The 23822-nt window shown below is 37.7% G+C and overlaps 1 protein-coding gene and 1 long non-coding RNA gene across 2 annotated transcripts; both read right to left on the bottom strand.

Moving 5' to 3' along the window:
* Positions 1 to 2755: 2755 nt before the first annotated feature.
* Positions 2756 to 8221, bottom strand: LOC127152901 (uncharacterized). Its single transcript, XR_007825142.1, has 4 exons — positions 7870 to 8221; positions 7189 to 7291; positions 6769 to 6873; positions 2756 to 3002 (listed from the first exon to the last, which is right to left on the bottom strand). It is a non-coding gene; the product is annotated as an uncharacterized LOC127152901 (long non-coding RNA).
* Positions 8222 to 17926: 9705 nt separating this feature from the next.
* Positions 17927 to 19682, bottom strand: pou4f3 (POU class 4 homeobox 3). The gene is made up of 2 exons (XM_051093624.1): positions 19552 to 19682; positions 17927 to 19274 (listed from the first exon to the last, which is right to left on the bottom strand). Exons 1-2 carry the CDS (start codon positions 19645 to 19647, stop codon positions 18375 to 18377), a joined length of 996 nt encoding a protein of 331 aa, XP_050949581.1. The 5' UTR covers positions 19648 to 19682; the 3' UTR covers positions 17927 to 18374.
* Positions 19683 to 23822: the final 4140 nt, after the last annotated feature.

Raw genomic sequence — 23822 nt, 5'->3', positions numbered from 1 at the left:
AATACTACTTTACTACTTTAATATATAGAATATGATTGTAATATTCATTTTGCCTGTTATTGAAAAATGTACCATGAGACTGAGGTATGATTTAGCTAAAGGAAAGAAACTAGTAGGCTATAGTAACTATAGTAAGCCACAACTGTCTACTTTAATATATAGAATATTACAATATTTGTTTTACCTGTTATTACTAGGAAAAACCAGTCTAACTGAATGATACAATAAACATTAAGACTCCTGTGAAACACAATGATAAGACTTTGTTGGGAGAGCTTGATGATGAGATAGACAAAGCAGTTAAAAATATATCAAAGGAGACTGAGGTAAGATTTAACTTTTAAGTTTAATAACTAGTATACTATACAATACTATACTACTATACTATACTATAGTAAGACAAAACTGTCTTTAGTTTAATATACAGAGCAGAATATGATTGCAATATTCATTTTATAATTTAAGCCTGATGGTGAGCTGGACACGACAATAAAAAATGTCCTAAAGAAAACCGAGGGAAGATTTAACTTATTGATAGTAACTAGTATAGTAACTATAGTAAGCCAAAACTTTCCATACTTTAATATACAGAGCAGGATGTGACTGCAATATTCATTTTACCTGTTATTTCTAGGGGGGGAGAAATCGCACTGGAAGATGCAAAAAAACGATTTTACTCCTGTGAAACGCATCCATAAGACTTTATTGGGAGAGCTTATTGATGAGCTGAACATAGCAATGAAAGATTTCCCAAACGGGGTAAGATTTAACTAAAGGATAGTAACTAGAATCACAATAGGGTCTGGCTGCAGACATCTGCACCTGCACTCTCAGACGCCTGCACTTCCGGAAGTGACGTCACTTGCAGTCGATTTTATTTTTACTTATTTTAGTTATTTATTTATTTTTTTAATTGAATCTCTCAACATTTTACAACAGTAGCCAGGTGGTGAAGACAAGAAAAAAGAAACTACATTACAGTGCCACTTGCAATCGCCACCTGCACTCTCTGCTACCTGCGACGTCACTTGCAATCCACACAAATGGTGCCTGTTGCCAAGAGAGACAAGACAATGTGGTCGTTAAACGATTAAAACTAATTTAATAGCATAACGTACAGGGTCCTAACGTCATCTGCAGGAGATAAAAACAAGACCCGCAAATCCGTGGCCACAGAACAGCAGAATATGAACGCAATGCGCAGTCTCTCGTTAAGCTTTTTCCTCCGGTAGAAAACCATTAACACTTGATATGGCTTAATGTATTAAGATACATTAAGTGCCATTAAACGATTAAATCGTTTAGTGCCATTAAACGATTAAATTTGTAATACAGTTTATTAATTTAGTGTACTTCTATCAAGCATATGGCCACGAATGCGCAAACTTTCACTTTTATACTTGCCCAGCAAACGCTTAATGTGGGAAAACGGACTAAGATGATAAAGACCAAATTCAGTATAAATCCTACTGTTGTCAAACGATATACCAGCAGATATGAACGCGCCATAAGAAAGGCATCCCAGCCAACATTTGTATGTGGGGCCCATATGGGTATGAACTGGGTTAAAAAATGGGCCCCACATAGGATTGTCCGCGGGTTCCGTAATGGCCCCATGTTAACTGCCCACGTGGATTTCATATAGGATTGAACTTGTCACAAAGTGGGACCCAACTGGGCAACATGCACAAGACCCATCTTGGTCCCAGCTTTAACCTAGCTAACATTTGATTGTGGGGCCCATGTGGGTTTGACATGGGCTGAAAAATGGGCTCTATATGGGATTGTCCGTGGGTTCCATAATGGCCCCATGCCAACTGCCCACATGGATTCCATATGGGATTGCACTTGCCACTTGGTGGGACCCAACTGGGAAACATGTGCAAGACCCATCTCAGTCCCAGCTTTAACCCAGCTAACATTTACATGTGGGGCCCATGTGGGTTTGAAATGGGCTGAAAAGTGGGCTCTGTATGGGATTGTCCATGGGTTCCATAATGGCCCCATGCCAATTGCCCACATGGGTTTCATGTGGGATTACACTTGCCCAAAGGTGGGCCCCAACTGGACAACATGCGAAAGACCCATCTTGGCCCCATCTTTACTACATGGGCTGAAATATGGGTTTTAAGTGGGTTTGTCCACGGGTTCCATGTTGGCCCCATGCAACATACCCATGTGGGTTTTATGCAGGATTTACCTGGGCTTTAGGTGGGGCCCATCTAGGGATCATATGCAAAACCCATCTGGGTTCTATCTAAATATGGGTTTTACATGGGTTTGTCCACGGGTTCCATGTTGGCCCCATGCAACTTATCCAATGTGGGTTTTATGTAGGATTTCACTGGGCTTTAGGTGGGGCCCATCTAGGGAACATATGCAAAACCCATCTGGGTTCCATCTAAATATGGGTTTTACATGGGTTTGTCCATGGGTTCCATGTTGGCCCCATGCAATTTACCAATGTGTGTTTTATTGAGGATTTCACTGGGTTTAAAGTGGGGCCCAACTAAAACCTACACAAAACCTACCTAGGTCCCATCTTCAAACTCTATGTGGGAACTACATGGGATAAAGTATGGCATGCAAGTGGGATTAAAAAAAAAAGTTTTAAAGTTTTAAAGCATTAGCATTCAGCAATACACAGTGAGATTGAAATCTTTTCAAATTTCAATTTTATTGAAACTACCCATCATATGCTATATTCTGATAGCTAATTGTTAAAATCATGTAATTGTTAAAGTTAACAAACATTTTGAACTTGTATTTGAACCAGTGTTTACTGAAAGCTTTGAACATTTGCACATAGAAAACGGAGACAGTAAGAAACAGCAGCAGCAACTACACATTTTTCAGTACTGCTTACACTGCAGACAGACATTTGTGCATTCTAGACACCCTCAGTCCTCCTCGGTCTCTGGTCCCAGTAAACCATTTTGAGAGTTCCCTCTCAGATTCTTGCTGGTTGATCTTTGACATCAGTGCAGTCTTCTTAACAGCCTCTGCAAAACAAATATATATACAAACATATTTAAAAATAGGACATTTTTACATTTTTCAGGAAGATGAGGTATGAAGATGCTGCCCTCCACTACAGTAAGGAAAACAACAGAGTAAAAGCAAAGGTGCTTGTTTACAGGCTATTCCAATAACTTTTCTACAATGTGTTTAGTAAAGGTGAAATATTATGTTACTTACACATGTTAAAATACTACAAAATAATAACTTTTACTTGGAGCAACTCAAGGGCAAGTAAATGACTACAGATGTTTTGTTTTTGTCAACTATTCCTTTAAGAGTCTCAGTTTTAATAACTTAAATTAGAGCTGCATGATTCTGGATATATAGAGAATCCGAATTTTTTGTTTCAAACAGATATGAAGAATCTGAACATCAAACTAAAAATAAAGTGTAATTTACTAGAAGTTCTGTACTAGAAATACTATGACTGCAGTCTATTTAAAATGTTTAATCTTGAATGACTTAAAAAAAAATTGTTTGAATTACAGTTTTTCTCAATTGCTTAAACACATTTCTTGAAATTATGCCTCGCTTTTGCGGAACTCTAAACACAAATCCGTAACTTCTAACTCAATTCCCTAAACTTACTATATTCAGGTCAAAATGAAGCTCTCCACTCAAAACCACTCAATCTTGCTGAAAAAACAAACTTTGCTCTCAGACATGACACACAAACCCTCAAAAACACACACACTATAACACAGTTTTACACACTGATGAGATCAATTCAAAACAATACTACGAAAACTGGTAATAAGTGTTGCTTGGGGAAATTTTTTTTTTTAAATTAACACGATGAACACAACAAATGTATGCATTTGCAAGTGTTTTAATCCTTAATTTATTGTACTGTAGAACAGCAAACAACAACAAAAATAATTGTTCTGCCCCAGCACCCTGTCTTTGGTCTGGGACAGGCCAAACAACCTCCTCAACATCACAGACTAAATTGGGCATGGACAGGCAGCAGAGGTAAAATCCCCTTGCATGGCACGCATCAACTAAATATATAAGACTGCTTGTTTTCTTGCCCTTCCTATTTCTCTTCCATGTTGTTGTCGTCATTCTTCACCTTATACTCTTTGTCTTCGAAATTGCATATTACTGTATGCGGGATATTGATTGAAAAAGAGCAGATAGTATTCACAGTTACACTTTTACTAGTGGTCTGACAAAAAAAAAAAAAAAAAAAAAAAAAAAAAATATATATATATATATATATATATATATATATAAAAAATAAAATAACATATAAATACATTACAAAGTCATTGTGCAATAGGAAAGAAAAAAAGTAAATATGGGCAAAGGCGGAAATATACATTAGAAAGTGCACTGTCAGAATTTGTAACTGTGTTGTGTTGTCCTCTGTCTATATATGCTTTCCAACTGAAGGTTCATGAGATGTTGAGATGTACCTTTGAGCTATTTCAAAGAACTGCTTTATCATTGGTTGATCTGTAGTCTCTGGTGAAAGTCAGTATTCACTTTAACAATTTATGGCAAATATACAAAAAGTCTAATAGAAATGTGTAGAATATGCTTGACCGTTTATGACAACTAGATAAAAAGTTTAGCATTTCCTGCAAAGACATATACGATGAGCTAATGACTTGATGTTTTGAGGGGTAAGACTATAGCAACATGACAATAGGGACTGAAAATGTAGGAAAAAGCAGACAAATCCATTGCATAATCAGTTACATGAACGTACCAAAGCAAACACAACTTGTTAAAAAAAAAAAAATTAGAAACATTTTATGATGTGCACAAGTGATTACATGATGTGGAGGTTGAACAAGTAGTTTTGAGAATTTCATTTCTGATCTGAGAAAAGCACCAAACTGTAAACTGACTTTGGCCCTTTTATCTAAATCGAAGCTTCTGATTGGTGTGTGATAAATTTTGACTCCTAGTGTTTCCACTTGGGTAATTGTGTACTAATTGAGCTCAAACTTTGCAGACTTGAGTGAACAATATTGAATGCTAGTGCTTTCTAAATGACATTAAATGACTTATGAATATATGTTGTTTCATTACTGGATGAATCTGTGTTTTTTAATGAATCCCTTGAATGATTTAATGACAAATACATGTGTTTAACAGTCACTTGTCAGCACCCACTGGTGTAACGTCACTGAACTGTCAACTTTGTTTCAAATGATTTGCTCTATTTTGATAGCTACTGTAGACATCAGTGATTATATCCAAACTAAAGTTTTATCCCAGTACTTATTCGATCATTTAAATAATTCTAACAGAAAAAACGATAAGTGCTGTTGAAAAAGTATGACACTGTTTTATTCCTACACATGACAACTGCCCTCTCTTTCTGGATCAGTAGGTACATTGACATGAAGCACTGTATTGCAAAAAAGCTCCATGTAACCAACTCAATCGAAATAAAAATGCTCAAACAGATTACGATTTCAATTACTTTAGAAAGGTAGGACAAACCTTTTCTAATCCATTACATAGGACATGTAAACAGTTGATCAAATTGATAACTGAACTAGAAAAGTTTTGCACATGTGTAATGAAGTAGAAATGACATATGATGCACAAAATGAGCTGATGTTGTTGTAATATTATATTAAAGAACATAATAAATGACTGCAATGTCGATCAAAAATTCTCTTTCTACTTATCAACTGTGAAGTGGTGTAAGACAACGTTGTCCAAGTGACTGTTTCAGACTCTGATTTGCAGACACCTTGTTTTAAGCATGAGAAAGGGTGTTTTTATTGCTTGGTTAGTATAAGCAGCACAACACAAAGCTTTGTGGCTCATTGTCTCGTAATCAGGATTCGAAAAAGATAAGATGTTAAGTTTGCTTTTTAAAACAAATGGATGGTTACACTAGTCAAAGCTTGTGTTGTGTTGTGCTGCATCTGTTAAGATAGCTGCCTACGTCTCCTACGATTAAAATTAATGGCTAGTGCGATGGCTGCGACATACATAAACCTATCAACATCCATTGCCATGACTTATCATGAGACGAAAAAATTACGTTTTAGTCTCATAACATTGGTTAATGAAACTGCCGTAATTTCACAACATTGTTTTATTGACAACATCGCAAAAGTTTTGTGCAAATCTGTGATGGAAATGCACCTAGTGTACTGTCTACACTGGATGCGGCGCGGTGCGGCGTGGCATGACACTACAAATCCCCACTGGCAAACTTTTATTTATGACGTACTGACAGTCTAGTTTAAAGGGGTCATCGGGTGCCCATTTTCCACAAGTTTATATGATTCTTTAGGGTTTTAATGAGAAGTCTATAACAAACTTTGGTTAAAATTTCTCAGTGGTAGTGTAAAAAAAACCCACCCATTTTACCATGTCAAAATCAGCCCTTTTTAGAGTGAGCCATTCTGTTGCATGTTCCTTTAAACGCTAATGAGCTCTGCCATTCCGCCTCTATCTTCTGTGGAGTGACAATCAGTAATGTTTACTTTATATGATTTCCATAATATTTTTTTTCCTACTATGGAAGTTAATGGCTACTATGAACTGTTTGATTATCAACATTCTTCAAAAAATCTTTTTGTCTTCAACAGAAGAAAGAAATTCATACAGGTTTGGAAAAACATAAGGGTGATGAAGGGTAAATGATGCCAGAACTTTCATTTTGGGAGTGAACGTTCCCTTTAAGAAAAATATGTAGAATTAAATTAAGCAAAATCGCTACATTTAGTAAAATCAAAACATCTCACATATCACAAAAAGTCAGTGAATCCATACCAGAAGTGAGAGTGCAATGTAGCAGATAAAGGACAATCCTCCTCCAAATTGGCACTGATCAGCTGGATCCTTGGTGAATCTGTAGTGGGGTGGGCCCAACGAGTCCTTAAAAAGAATAATTTATTTTTTTACTATTTCTTTAAACATTCTTAAACAAAACATATTTAAATTGCACTGAAATTTGCCATTATAAGCCATTTAGGCAACATAAACAAACTGTCAGCTTTGAAACTGTTAGTTATGATGGAAACATGAACCTAATGCATAACAATACCATCGGAAAAATGTGAATCCCCAAAAGAAAGACAAAGAGGATTCACAGGGACTCTTCCCATAGATATCACAGCAAGGTAAATACAACTGTATCTTAAAAAAGCTTATTTGTACACCACAATTAAATCGACCATAATGTAATTTTACCTGCAGTTGCATTTATCCTGATATGACACATCTGAAGGTTCTCCAGTGAATGAAATAAAGGACTGAAGATGGTGACAAGTCTATTTCCCTTTCGTTGTGCCACCTCAGAAAAAGAAAGACAACAGCGAAAAAAAGTTACTCAGATTTTCTATCGCCAGTGGAGGAAGTGTCTTACAAATGTACTTATAATGATTATAATCATAGTTCAGGTCTGGAAACAGTGGTTAAAACTGACTAACATTTTACTGTAGTCTCTGTATTGGGTGCCTATTTTTCCTGAAAAACGTGTGCTTGATCTAAAAATGTGAACCAATATCTTATCATTAGAAGTTATCAGTATTTGAAGAGTCATCTACACAAACATAACACTCTCATACAACACTCTCAACTCTCCTATATATTCCAGTGTTTTCAAGTGTAAATTACAGTTTAATCACTCACTTCACTTATTCCAGTGCTCCTTTACTTCTCATGAGTTTGAGTTTTAAAATAAACATTAATACACACAAACACACAGCAACTTCAAACACTAATTTACATTGAAATACGTGCTAATATCGCCAGCGCGCTAATACGCTAATCGCGATTAGCCTCTCCCTTTAATTTCCTCTCACTCACATTAATTAATTGTGGGCACAAATCATAACTTTATGATGGTTTGACTGAAAAATGTTTTGTTACCTGACATCGCCATATGTTTTTGGGATCTCACACATCCAGTCTGCCCCTTCCTCTGTGTTCACATTCCAGCTTCTGTTCTCCGTTGACATGTCACAGTTCAAATGAGTTTACAATAAGAATTTAACAGGCACATAATCAGGAACTGAGCGAGTAATCTTGCGGATCAGTAGCACACACATCACCAAACTGATTAGTGTATTTTCAAACTGCACTAGCAAAAAGGCGCGCGAGGCTGTCATTGGCCAGTTTCGTGAAAGACAGTCAGATTAAACAATCTTGATGAAAGCAACCAAGTGAAACAACCAATAGAAATTGTTTCAGAGTGGTAACGGAAAATAAACTTTTTTTTTTTTTTTTTTTTTTTTTAACAAACGTGTGTGTATTTAGTTTTATTTTTTTGGCTGTATTATTTGATTAATTGGTCAAACAGTGTTTCATGTATGAAAAAAAAAATAAAATAGTAATAGTGATATGTAAAAGTCCACACAGAATCTCACTGCTCTTTTGAGATTAGAACTGTATCTATTATAATTATTGTTACTAATGCTAATAATTAAAATTATACATACACATTTGGATTTTAAAGAGGTGTTTTGATCAAAATATCATAAAATGCTAATACATAAAATATTAATAATCATAATCATTCAAAAGGCAGATATTTCATTTCACATTTATTCAACATACAGATGTTTTTTTTTTTTTTTTTTTTTTTTTTTTTTTTTTTTTTTTGTTAAAAACAAATTTGAATGATTTAGCATTGTATATTCCAGGGCTCTTCAACTCCTGATTCATAAACTAGTCCTGAAAACTAAATGTACTGCTGAGTTTAGTTCTATTTCTAACCAAACACACCAAACAAGCTAATCACAGTGTTCAAAATGATTTGTGAATTAGAGTCAGGTGTGTTTAATTAGTGTTGAAACTAAAGTCTGCTGTACACTGGCCCTCCAGGGCTGGAGTTAAGGACCAATAGCCTATTGACCTTATGTAGCTGCATCCCTTTTTAGTCCTACATTTGCTGTCTTCTGGTTGTATTTCCAATGTTCTAACAGATTTATGAATAAACCTCTCATTTTAAAATCTTCCTGGTCTACTGACATTTAAGACATTTGCTTTAAACATTACAGTGTTTACAATAACTTTTGTTAACTCTACAATACATAAATACTCTTTACCAGCTAAATTACTTAGACAGAAATGCCATAGAAATATACAGAGCTACCGCACAAATGGAAGTTCAAAGACAATATTTTAAAGATGGTGAATAAGGTCAATACTGTACCCACATAGATCTCAAACCCACTACCCACTTTGCACCTAGTACCTATATGTGTACTACCTAGGGCCCATTCAGTCAGCCTATATGGGACTGATTATGTTTGCTCATGTCTTACCCAGAATGCTTATGTTTTACCCAAGAGGGTCCCCTATTTGGATAACCAGATATGGCACTACCTGGGGACACATTCAGCACATGATTTCTAAATTGCCTAAAATAACCAGGTGTTGGTTGTTTTCACTGTGCTGATTGATTATTGTACGACATCAAAGTACCGCAAGAGCTATACAGAGCAAAGCAGACGCTCCATCCTTTCGAATCACTCTTGTGGTACTTTGTTGTCATGCAATGATCCATTGATGAATGAATGGCTCTTCATTGAAGTCATTTCATTCATTTAAGTGGCGTTAAAAATTATACTTTTACCAACCAAATTCTCTGAAAACACCTACCTATGCAATCTTGATCATATTCTAAATTAGGAAATCATTATAATGCACCCAGACATAATTTGTAGGGAACATAAATAATTGCTTTACCTTCAGAGTCTTTCATTCATTTGTCACATAACAGACGCAATAAACAGATCATTCACGAATGACCCATCACTACCCCATATGTATTTCCCCATTCACAACCCATACAATGATTACCCATGTGGGTACTACCTTGGGCCCATGTAACCAACCTATAAAGGACTGATTGTGTATGCCCATGTCTGACCCATATAGTTTGGCAAGAGGTCCCTACACATCTTTCCCTGTTCAGAACCCATATAGGTAGCTTATGTGGGTACTACCTTGGGCCCATGTAGGCAGCCTATATGAGACTGATTGTGTTTGCCCATTTTTTACCCATATGGTTTGACCAAGAGGGCCCCATATGTGTTTCCCCATTTAGAACCCATATAAAGGTAGCTTATGTGGGTACTACCTTGGGCCCATGTAGGCAGCCTATATGAGACTGATTGTGTTTGCCCATTTTTTACCCATATGGTTTGACCAAGAGGGCCCCATATGTGTTTCCCCATTTAGAACCCATATAGAGGTAGCTTATGTGGGTACTACCTTGGGCCCATGTAGGCAGCCTATATGAGACTGATTGTGTTTGCCCATTTTTTACCCATATGGTTTGACCAAGAGGGCCCCATATGTGTTTCCCCATTTAGAACCCATATAGAGGTAGCTTATGTGGGTACTACCTTGGGCCCATGTAGGCAGCCTATATGGGTTTGACCAAGAGGGCTCCATATGACTGATTGTGTTTGCCCATATGGGACTGATTGTGTTTGCCCATTTTTACCCATATGGTTTGACCAAGAGGGCTCCATATGTGTTTCCCCATTTAGAACCCATATAGAGGTAGCTTATGTGGGTACTACCTTGGGCCCATGTAGGCAGCCTATATGAGACTGATTGTGTTTGCCCATTTTTTACCCATATGGTTTGACCAAGAGGGCCCCATATGTGTTTCCCCATTTAGAACCCATATAGAGGTAGCTTATGTGGGTACTACCTTGGGCCCATGTAGGCAGCCTATATGAGACTGATTGTGTTTGCCCATTTTTTACCCATATGGTTTGACCAAGAGGGCCCCATATGTGTTTCCCCATTTAGAACCCATTTAGAACCCATATAGAGGTAGCTTATGTGGGTACTACCTTGGGCCCATGTAGGCAGCCTATATGAGACTGATTGTGTTTGCCCATTTTTTACCCATATGGTTTGACCAAGAGGGCTCCATATGTGTTTCCCCATTTAGAACCCATATAGAGGTAGCTTATGTGGGTACTACCTTGGGCCAGTGTAGGTAGCCTATATGGGACTGATTGTGTCTGCCCATATTTTACCCATATGGTTTGACCAAGAGGGCCCCATATGTGTTTCCCCATTTAGAACCCATATAGAGGTAGCTTATGTGGGTACTACCTTGGGCCCATGTAGGCAGCCTATATGAGACTGATTGTGTTTGCCCATTTTTTACCCATATGGTTTGACCAAGAGGGCCCCATATGTGTTTCCCCATTTAGAACCCATATAGAGGTAGCTTATGTGGGTACTACCTTGGGCCCATGTAGGCAGCCTATATGAGACTGATTGTGTTTGCCCATTTTTTACCCATATGGTTTGACCAAGAGGGCCCCATATGTGTTTCCCCATTTAGAACCCATATAGAGGTAGCTTATGTGGGTACTACCTTGGGCCCATGTAGGCAGCCTATATGAGACTGATTGTGTTTGCCCATGTTTTACCACTATGGTTTGACCAAGAGGGTCCCATATGTGTTTCCCCATTCAGAACCCATATAGATGTAACCTTTGTGGGTACTACCTTGGGCCCATGCAGGCAGCCTATATGGGACTGATTGTATCTGCCCATTTTTTACCCATATGGTTTGACCAAGAGGGCCCCATATGTGTTTCACCATACTGAGCCCATATAGAGGTGGCCTATGTGGGTACTACCTTGGGCCAGTGTAGGCAGCCTATATGGGATTAATTGTGTTTGCCCATGTCTAACCCATTTGTTAAACCCATATGGGCCCCATTTGTGTTGCCCATTTCGAGCCCAAGCACTCATTTCCCATTTGTGACCCAACTAGGTCCCACATAGGGAGCCCATCTGTTTTTGCCCATGTGGGACCTACTTAGCAGACCCAAGTGGGCCCCAGATAAAATGCCTATTTTGACCATGCCCACTTGGTACCCATGTAGACCCAGCAGAAACCATGTGGGGCCCACCAAGGTTTTTTTTTTTCCTGCCAGGCTGAGTAAGAACGGAGGTTTCTGGGCTGCATGGTGCCAAATTTGATGATTTCTGTATTGACAAAAAACTAATGAGCCATTTAAACATGTATAACAAGCACCATGGGGTAAGTTGAACTCTGAGACTTGGTGTCTTCTCTATACAATACCTCCATCCTATTTGAGTATAATAACCATGACATTTGCTTTATTTCAGGAAATCTGCAAACCTGTTGATGAAGTCCAAGATGTCCACTTTCTATTATTTTTTGTGTGACTGTATATTTTAAGATTGTTGCCCATACAAAATCTTGACAGTTATGACTTCACAATATAAATACTACAATGTAAAAGCAACTTTATTGTATTTTTATTTATAAGGCATCTAAATGAACTTACGCACAAAATATTGTACTTTTGTAATGTTTGTGCAAAACTGCAAAATTATTAAAACAAACTGCGAAAAGGAATCACTGTGACCAGTTAAATCATCTGCCATCTTTAAATTTAATGTAGATTTAAGCCTTTATTGGATAGTTAACACACTGATTAATAACTGTGCATGAACCTATGAATCATTAATTTATTCATACAATATATAATTTATGCTTGTTTAATATTTCATGATGTATTCACAGTTAATAAGGGATTAGTGTAATTTTTGTTGAATGAGTTGTCTGTGTTCCAGAGGGCATATATATTATGTAAAGTGGATCACAGAGACTTTGATATACCTTCTAAATTGTAGTGTTTTACAGCTCAGTGGTGCTGTTAATATTTTTTGTTTCTTTCTGCCTATCATTATCTATATGATTTAGAATAGAAATCACCCTATAGGCTTTATGGAGCTCCTGTTTAAATTCACAGTTCATTCAGTGTAACCCTGTTATCATTTATTTGTTTCGTGGGAATCAAACCCGTGATCTGGGTGTTACTACTGTGCTCTACCAGTCACACTACTTTTAAGAAGGAGAAAAAAAAGAAGAAGAAAAATAAATAAAACTTTAGTCTTAGTGTCCTCAGAACATTTGGCAACCACTTCAGCAACATTGCAGCACCAACTTTGGAAATCACCTCACATTTTCTTCAGAAAATATCACATCTAGGTGCAAACTGTCTTTTTGCTTCTATTTGCATTCACTTGTGCTTATAGCAGTGACATGTATACCAGTGCCCCATAGTGGGAGCTCATGAGAACATGTGGAGTGATACAACCGCACTGCATGGGTGCATGTATTATTCAAAGGCAATTCAAGAGCCAAGTGTGCACACGTCCCACAATCCGGCATGCTTTTAAAGGGGCGCGAATGATCAGATACCCATGCCTATCAGCCACAGGGTCAACTCTATGACAGTTTTCTGGTGTCACGTAGCCTAGACTTACTCTTCTCTGGTACCTGGGTTAAAAAACGAATATCTTTGCACTTAGTGTGTATGAAAATGCAGTTCCCCAGAATCCTCACCACAGTGTTATTGTAAGTCATTCAGGATTGCACTTCAATCGGTACTTCAAATGAATTTTAGCCTTGGATATTTCTATGTATTTTTGGTATTCTTTAGCTGTGTACTAGAAATTGAAAATAACATTTTTTTTAAAGGAAATATAACTCTCATAATTTTTCCCTTTGAAATTAATTACAGATGATCACCGGACTGTTTTTAAAACAAATGTACTTTCATCTGATTTCCTTTTTTAATTCCCTCATGTATGACTCAGTAGTACATAAATATTACAATATTAAACTTACAGAAAGTTCAGTAAAAAACAAACAAACAGTTTCACAACTGTCTACTTTGCATCAACATTTTTAAAAGTATTATTATTTTAAAAATAGGCAAAGTCATAAATAATCAGTCTTAGAGATTGTCGTTTTGTTTTGTTTTGTTTTGTTTTGTATTGTTTTGATTTTGTTCAACAGGGTTACAGGCTCTGTTGAGTTATGTAGTTTATAATAAATGATTGTGCTGACATTCACTACCATGATATGTAAACCCTGCAAACAATTTTAAAAGAATTTTATTTGCCATTTTAAATAATTTTGCTCAATATACAACATCAGAAAACAAATGGCTGCTGAGTTTAATTTATAGTAGTTATAGCTAGTATAATTTATTTTACACTTTATTGTTATATATGTATCATAAGTTATTTATGTAACTCTTATAACAAGCATATAAATGCCTTATGATACATATAAACTTTTATTTGCACCAATAGCCCTGTTGAAGAAAAAAGTTTCTTTATTGTCGTAGCTGACAGAGTGTGAACTTGCGAATTTAAGGAGAACCGATTTTATTTTATGTTTTATTTCCTAAACTTCGTGCAAACACCTTTTATGCACTGCAATATTTTAATATTGGTCAATGCATAGGAATGTGACATTTAAACCCGGTCTCGTGAGAAAAGGTAAACATTTTACGATTTCTTAACGATTCAAACGAGGGGGAGAATAATTACAGGTTCAACAGTAACCTAACCGACAGTGGGCCAAAATTTGACCGTGATACGCGCAAATACCATAGTAGCCTATAAATTAGCCCCCAAATCAGCAAAACGTAAAATAACCTAGTTACCAATTGTCATAAGAGTGTGTTATACAATCGAGTAAGCAAAGGCATCCTAACACAACGAAGTCCGTTTAAGACACGCCCAAAATTCACCTTTGAAGGACGGCCTCAAGTTTCCCGGTAACAGTATACCCTTGGATAACCCCGTGAGTTACCGCTTTGAGACACCGCGGGCAAATGCCTAAGGTGGCTTGGCGTGTGATGATGATAGGAACGGACTAATAAAACACACCGGGCTCGCTGTCTGCCTCCGCATTGGCTACATTCTCATGTGTTGCTGCTGGCGCTGTATGAATAATTGAAGCGCCGGTGTCTTAACTCTGCCGTTCTCGTACGCGAAGCCGCAGTGTCGGCGCAAGAACAACCGCTTGCCCCGCAGAGGGAGAGGGGGGAGCGCCACATCTTCCAAGAGACAGTCGATGGTTGCATGGCCTCCACCCTCATTCTGTCAGATCTTCTTTGCTCTGAAATAAAAACATGAATTCACTTTTCTCTCTGTCTCTCAGACGCTCATGGCTCCGGCAGCCTCTTGTTCTCAAGTTATAAAAATAAAGATAGTCCTTAAATAGCCATTTACCTGTGTTAGGACTCGGTTATAAAGTGCTTTGAACTTGAACATTAAAATAGAATTCTTTAGACCCACGTTGTTTTAATTAATTAATTTATTTAAGTATCGGTTTTCTAAGTAAGTTCATTGTCGAATTTAAAAAGCATTCTGTAAATCGTTTTTGCTTATTTAATTTACTTATTTTAAATGTCATGTTTAATGTAACTCAGATCACTTCCATAATCAGAAAATACATTATTCCATCTGAATTATAGTTGTTTCGTACATAAAATTTGTAGGACATAAAACAAGGAATTTAATGGAAATCTTTCAATATTATAGAATTTTCTTTTAACTGTCTAAAAACGTTATTAAAAATGGCTACACTTACAAAGTTCTTATGAGAATGTCCAACGCAAATAAACAAACAAACAAACAAACAAACAAACAAATAAATAAATAAATAAAAAAAATAAAGATACGTTTCCAGCTGATTATTATGAGGGTGACTATATTTAATTGCTTCCAAGTTCATATTTCAATTTCATATTACATCTCTTTAGATTATTTGAGAGGGGAACGGGTGATGAAAACTCAAATATAGCCTAATTTGAGGCAACAGTGCACATTACCTGTCATAGGATGTTCCTTATGGCACGTGAGTTACTGGCATATAGGCCTCTACCTTTCAATAGATCATCAATAATTTAGTCGCCACCACTGGCCACATGCCCCTGCTCTGTGCTCGACTTAGATTGGTTTACACAATTGTTGTGGGGTTATGATATAAAAAAGTTGTTCTTAATTATTAATGACCAACGAATTTAACCCTCCTTCATAATCCCATTAGTTTAACAACTTCAATTTAGACTGATGGTCCTTGCCAATTAGGAAAGATGATAATTTAGGCTTAAAAAAAGCCGTGCAATTAATAGGCATATAATTAGTTGATACTGATTACGTATTTTAATCGATTAAGTTGGCATCTCTTTCGTGCGTAAATAAAACTAAACTACGCTAATATTGAGTATAGTTTTAAGCTTCAGAACGGCTTCAGAACTTTGTTTAAAAGCGCAATATTTTAATACATTCTAAAGCGAATTTGTGCAACTACACTGTCATGCAAATAATACAAATAACCAGTTATTGCACCAAATTAAAATAAAATAAAATAATAAATAAAAAAATAGAACGGAACAGATTCTACAATAAACTCAGTTACATATAGGCTACATTGTTTAAACGCTCGTAATATTATTAGAGGAAAAGGAAAATTTGAAAGAAAATAATTAAAACGTTTAAGCATTTAAGGAAAACAGCAAACTATTTTACATGTTCTTTAATATTACAAAATTCGTCCCTAAAAAGTAAAACTAACTAGAATCTATGGCGAGTTTGATTAACGGGAAACATGTTAGCTTTATATCACGTTTAACCTTTTTACCTTTTTATCCAGCTTCCTTAAAATAATCTTATACGACATCGTCAGAACTGCACATTTACTTCTTGAAACCTGACAGTGAAGTGAGGCACAAAACGACTCGGATGATCATCGTCTTACCTGAACAGCGTCTCTTCCTCCTTCCCTTGAGCCTGAACGAAGCGTTTCCTGACTAACAACTCTCCCTTCAGCTCTCTGCCTGTTTTATACCAATATACAATTAATATTGCATCGTCATTACTTAATAATTTCAAATCCCTCTGCACAAAGCCGTGACAGACATTTATTATTCAGCGGTGTCTGCTTAAACAAGTTGGCAACCCGAATTAGAAAAGAGGGAAAAAACGCTCAAAGTTACCTTGAATTTTCCTTTTTGTTCTCTTCATAATTTTTCTTTAAATTATGTGGTGATTAGTCTATATTATTTCATTAATGTTTAATCACAATTGAGCTCAAGAAGCTTATTAATAAAACAACACCAGTTTAAAAAATTAATGATATTACAATAATTTTTATGCGAGTTGCTTTCTGGATATAATTTATGTAAGAGGAAATCGGTGCAATCCATGTGCATGTGAATATATTTGTACACATATTTCATTTCTGATTTTTTTTAACTCCTATATATTTGGAAATGGAAATCAGACGCATTGTGGTTTCGTTTTTTTATATGTGTAATTAAAATAATAAATGAATAAATCAAACTCCCACAAAGGCTTTGAAAAAAAATCAACAATTTATTAAATAACATTCAAAGTCACACATTTTGTAAAGTGAAGTTTAAACGTGAGAGTGATTGCAGTGGCTACATTAATGCAAATCAAATAGCAGCATTCTTCATTACATCATCAGTTTTTGCATATTAGTATCACTTCAAACTGATGATCATTCACGAAAAAAAATTCGTGACAGTTTGTGAAAATATGTGATTTCCACCATGATTGCATTCACATCTGACGAGACATTCAAACGATTATTACAAACGCTAATACACGTATTTCAAATGACATTTCATGTGAGAAGTAACATAAGGTAGACATTGTGCGCAAATTGTATATAATATAAATTTTTAAATACCAAAACACACGTACACACTTCAAAATATAATTTCACGTGTGATAATACTGAAACAAAGTAGCAGTTATCTCCTGGAAATGTATTCAAAGTTTTATCATTTTAAATGAAATAGTATTCAATAGTATTGCTTTGTTATGTAGTGCTAAATTAATATCTGTTTTGTTAAAGAGTAGGCTAAATAATAATTTACATTACGATGTCCATGTTACACCGTGCATGTTGCTGTAATTATTTTATAACCATGACAAAGTGTAATCACAATCAGCTAAAATAATTACACATTAAGTGCTACACGTGTTACTTGCTCGTACAAATACAAAGTAACATGAACACTGTAATGTAAGTGTGACCAAATATGAATCAACTTCATTTCAAGTTTATTTAAGGTTGTAAGTTACAGTGTGCGAATTATTCGGCCTTTGGTGGGTTGAGAAAATTCTGTCAGTAATTTTCAGAACGTAATTCTTGTTTGCGCCATTACAACAGTTATCTGACGGTCATATAGAAATGTTTCGTTATTTTGTTTTTTAATATTAATGCTTACTGAAAGTGCTCAAGCAACTAGTGTTGCTATGGTTACCTCAGACACACACGGCCACAAACTTGTAACTTTTGTCGTTCGAAAATACTGCTAAAATCCATCTATTTTTAAGACCATTTGACTTCTTTATGAGGAAGGCCAAGCCTTTATTAGAGGTCCAGACCCCTTGGAATAATTCGCACACTGGTTCCATCAACTGGAGGCGATATGAAATGTACTTGGAGTCTTTAATAGGCTTCTAATGATTAAAAGAAAAGATTTAGATCCCTGTGGTGTTCCTAAAATGTCTACTTTGCTCTAACAGCACTAGTGCACCGCTGAATATTTCATCCTTTTCTGTTTTTGCCGTTGATTACAGAACCAAACCCGGACCACGTTCTTCTTTAGATCCAACTTCTCGGCGATAGCGGCGATTTTCTCCGACGATGGTCGCGGCTGGATGGCGAAATACGCCTCGAGCGATCGCTTCTCCGGAGCCGCGATGGACGTGCGCTTTCGTTTCCTCTCGTTCCCGTTAAAAAGCTCTGGTTTCCCGTTTTTCTCCCGGTAAGCCGCTTCAGCCTCCTCCAGCCAGGCTTGGAGGACGGGTTTGAGAGCGATCATGTTGTTGTGGGACAAGGTTAGGGACTCGAACCTGCAGATGGTGCTTTGGCTCAGCGAGCCGACCCCCGGGATCTTCAGGTTGGCCAGGGCAGAGCCCACATCCGCCTGGGTCACTCCGAGCTTTATCCTCCGCTGCTTGAACCTCTCCGCGAACGCCTCCAGCTCTCTGGGATCGGACTCCACGTCGTTGACGCACGCCATCCCGTTGTGGACCGACAGGGTGTGCGGGTGGCCCATGGCCATGGCTTGGTGTAAGTGACCCATTTGCAGGTGGTGCTGGTGGGCTTGGGTGGTCATCACCGACGGGTCCGGCGGCGCACCCATGCCGCTGACCGATAAACTTGAGGAAATGTGGTCGAGCAGATCCCCCTCCAGGGTCTGGTGGCTGAGGTGGTGGTGGTGGTGTGAGGGCAGGTTGGACGAAGGGTGGGATATGGGCACTGTGGACGAAGAGGAGGTGCAGGGCACGCTGCTCATGGTATGGTAGGTGACGTCCGTCTTGAACGGGTGACTCTTGCCGTGAGACACGATGTCAGCCGCCGCCAGAGCTTCAGCGCGGGCCAGCAGACTCTCATCAAAGCCGCTGAATATATTGCCCTGGAGCTGCAAGCAAGAACGCGCATATGGAAGTCAGTGGGGAATTGTGTCAACTCCGGATTAAAGAACATTCCCAAGCACCCTCCTCAAAGCACAGGTCATAAAAATTAATATGAAAGCAGCAGCTTTGCTTGGATAGGCATGTGGGGGAGAGAGAGAGACAGCGTAAGCTCAGAGGAAAGAAAGGAGAGGCTGGGGAGGGAGGGATGGGATGCTGGAGCAACTCAAAACACCTCAAAGTGACAGAACGAAGACAATACGAGGAGTTTAGCGAGAGACGTACCTGCGGGGCAGGTAGGCACACCCGCCGCATGCCCTCGGAGCTCGGGTGCAGCGCAGGGTGCATGGAGAAGTGCTGCTTGCCGTTCATGGCCATCATCTTCGTTGCGCACCTTGCAGGTGAGTGGACCTGACATGGAGGCGAAGCGGCGCTCTGGCTCGACGCTCCTCGTGTGTGCTGTTTCCATTGGCAGCGCCTCCCGGGCTCTCCCCCCACCCCCACCGCCCTCCCGCCTCCACCTGCTCCTGTATTCAACTTACAAGTGGTCTGACGCGCAAGCCTTCTGTACCAAATGTAAAAAAATGTTAGCCAATAATTCAATGTTTTACTCTTCATCAGTGATTATTTTAAATGTGACACTTTCGATTAGAGAACACTATTTACTATTAATAATACTGTAAGACAAAACAAAAGAAATTAAAACACAAGGCAACAAAGTGAAAATTCATTCTTATCGAGTACATTTTGCTCTATTTTTACTTTTTTTTTTTGTTTACAATGTAGTTACTTAATAGCATGCATATTACTAGCATACTGTTTATTAGTACCTAAAGCAGATATTAATGCCTTATTCTGCATGACCATATTTTAGATCCCTTAAACCTACCCAATAATTAAAGGTAACTATAGGAGTTTATTGAGGAAAAACTTATAATTAATGCTGAACATGTGTTCCCTAATGTTACCTTTAGTGTTACCTTTAAATAAAATATGACACTTAATAATATATAATAATATAACAAATAATAATAATTATTATTATTTTAAAATCAAATAATATTGTATCATTTTAATTAATGCGGTAAATGTTAATTAAATTTATAATATAATATTATTGCTAATTTTAGTTGAATAGTAATGTATATGAATTTTCATTAAAAAAACACTTTTTTATAATAATTAATAATAATGTTAAATGTGTTATAACAATTGCTAAATTGAAAAATCAGGTCTGTTCTTAATTTTAGTTCTATAAATTCTGTTCTATCAATTATATACTGCATGAAGGAGTTATTAAGAGTTTTACATAAATAATAATTATTTTTTTTATTTATTTTTTTTATTTTGTATGGTCAATATCTCCAGAACTATATAATCTCAGTTGGCACAATGAATGCATTAAATGTAATGTGCAACCAAAGAATGGTTTTGTCTATTTTAAAAATAATTTTAAAGTCCAAGCATTTATACCTTATTATTGATTTATTGTAACATCATTATAAATATGCTGTGTAAAATGTTTAGTGTATTCAGAAAAGAAAACACAGAATATACTGCTATTACATTTCTAATGTTTATGTTTTCTTTTTCTTCTTCTTTAAAAGATCTCCATAGCAAATACTGACACCCATATAGCCTCACAGTGAATGGTACGAACTTTCACCTTGGCTGACCCCCAATCTTCGCTGACAGAGTTGCTCTCACCTGCCCTGCTAACAGCTTGAGCATTAAACGAAGCCCCAAAAACACTCAAAAACTTCTATTAAATTCATGAAGTTGTTGTCCTTTGGGACCTAAGTCAAATGAATGATTTGTAATTCTATATTAGAAGAAATCATACGCAAGCTTTGAACTAGCAAAATGAAGTCATAATATAATATACATAATATAAATCAATTTTAGACTGATTGAACATGTTACATGAACATCACTGAACTCAAGTGTGGTAAATGAATGAATGGCATTGCTGTTGGCCACTGGAAGTAAACACCTGTTCTCCCTCCATGGCTGGTTGACGTGGTGACCATGCTGGTGGCTGCAGAAAGAGAAGCCAGGCAGTGCAGTGACACAGATGCACCATCCGATCCCATCCACCTCTCCTGTTCCCCCAGACGCTCAATTATTTATCCGCTATGTGGCGGGCATCCATTACCTCTCTGGCATTTTCTCATTCATTACGCAGATTAACAGTGTGCACTTTTTTTTAAGTCTTGGCAAAATTGTAAACAGCCTTGTTGTGCCAACTGTGTCATGATATTCCCTAATCTTGCTTATGATCCCTTTTATGATAAAGTCATGTCCCTATCCTTCTCTGGATAAAGTTTCAACTCATGAATATTTTACAGGCATAACCTAAAAATGCCCCATTCATAGCTCATCGGTTCATCTTGATTTACACGAACACTTACTTTTCCGTACTGTGAGTGTAATCTTGAGTTGAGCTTCAAATAAATTGTATGTTTTGTTTATTAATCTAAGTAAGCTTCTTTGAGACTGAATTTAAAAACAAAACTGCAATTACATTTTAACTGTCTCTAAAAAAGTTACTTTTCCTTTTTAAAATATGGTGTAACAAGGTAACATATGCATGATAAGAATAGGTCAATTGATGATGCATTCATTGGGACAACAAAATTTTTGCTTTTCCGTGGGTACAGAGGACATTTTCAAAGGATGAATGTGTTAAATTTTCCATTAAATCTAACCTTACAGCTCCTAAAGTTCATTATTATAGGTTTGTTTGTGGACTTGGGCAAAGACGTGGTTTGGAAGTTTTCTTTGCACTCTTTCACTGATAACATTATTATTATTTCAGTAAAAAGGGTTACAAATATATTACATATTTATAAGAGTGTGTTATGGCTGTTAATATTAACAAACTAACATTTTAAAAATAATAAAAACATTTTCCCAAAAAAAAATTCCAAAGAAAGTCACAGCATAATCATGTTTTTTAACAAATTGGTCTAGTAAATGATTCAATGAATATAGACAGTAATTATGTTGTGAGCATGTTCTCTGTAGTATCCGTGTATAGTATGAATATAATCCCGACATTCTACATTCTTCGTGTTGTCAATGTCATGTGACATAAAAGAGTCAGTTGCATCTCTTCACTGTCACGAATCCTCTCCTGTGGCATCATGGGATAATAAAGTATCCATCAGCTCTTTGAAATCACAATATAGAAGGAAAGTATGCAATTTCATACACAGGCAATCACGTTTAATTGTTGAATCAGCATTTGGAAATGAATCATAAAAAAAATCACTTGCTGCCGTCTACCGGCATGTAACCTGCAGTAAGCATCACTGAAAAATCTTCACCAGGTGTGTGAGCTGGCAACATTGCACATGCACAAGAGAGTTTTAGTGGAGGATGAGGGAATGGAAGGAAGCCCCACCCACACTCCTGCCGCTGAGGGTGAGCTGCAAATGGGCTATAACTTCAGATGTTTTTGAAGAAGATAGTTTCCTGTATGTTCCATCCATTTATGAATCTCCTGCATTTCCTGAGTTCTCACCCAGCCTCCCTCTACCACCTCCTCTCCAAAAGCCAGCAAGGTCCTCAGCTCAGTCTCCACTGGTTCCTGCCAGCCCCTCAGCTCACCTTCAGTTAATGCCATCCAGACGGCTTGTCTCGCCTTGGGTCTTACAGTCTCCAGCTCCTGTCCCTGCTTCCAGCCCCTGAGTCCTGGACTCTATCTTGGTCCTTCAATCCATTTGGTCCTTCAACTCTCACTCGTCTCCACTATGGCCGTGATCTCACTGGCTCCACCAGGCTCCCTCGCCCCTCTGGCTCAGACTTGGTCTGTCATCAACCGTCCTCCGCTACGAATTCCACTCTGCCGGCTACGTCTTATCCCTCCATCCCTCTGGCTACTCCTTCCCTCCAGCTTCATCTTGGTCCTTAGTCACTTTGGCTCTGCTGCTATCTCATGGGTTTCCAGCTCTGCCTCAGTTGCATGAGCCATCGACTCTGCTTTGGCCCTCTGGACCTACAGTGTCACCCTGGCTGTTTGATTCCCCGGTCTCCACCTGGGACTCCTCCTCCATTGGCCCTGTCTCCATTTGTCAGCCCACTGATGTCATTAGCCTTACACTGGACTCATCAGAGGAAGTAGCTTGAGTTCTAAACCCTTCTGTGAATTACTGTGTGGATGTTTATTAAACTCTTTATTTTGGAATTGCCATTGTCTTTGTTGTGTATTCCTACACTTTGCTGACAGAAGACCAGACTACAAATTGGAATGTGTTTGCTGCTTTGGCTCAAATAAGCCACAGTTTACTGGACTATATATGGTGAATTTTTGCCATCTTGCCATTACCTGCTGCCACGACAACTAGACCCCGAAATCTTTGTTCTGGATTGGGGCGAACCTCTCCAAAAGACATCTAGTTCTTCTCTGGTTCCTGCCAGCTCCTCAGCTCACCCTTAATCAGACCACCCTTGTCTTGTCTCACCTCGGGTCGTCCAGCTCTGGCTTCACCCCCATTTTGCCCCCATTCTGCGAGTTCTGGACTCCACTTTGGTCCTCCAACCCATCAGGTCGC

Source organism: Labeo rohita, chromosome 21, assembly GCF_022985175.1.
Source record: "Labeo rohita strain BAU-BD-2019 chromosome 21, IGBB_LRoh.1.0, whole genome shotgun sequence".
Classification (NCBI taxonomy): Eukaryota; Metazoa; Chordata; class Actinopteri; order Cypriniformes; family Cyprinidae; genus Labeo; species Labeo rohita.
This window is presented reverse-complemented; position numbering and strand designations above follow the sequence as displayed.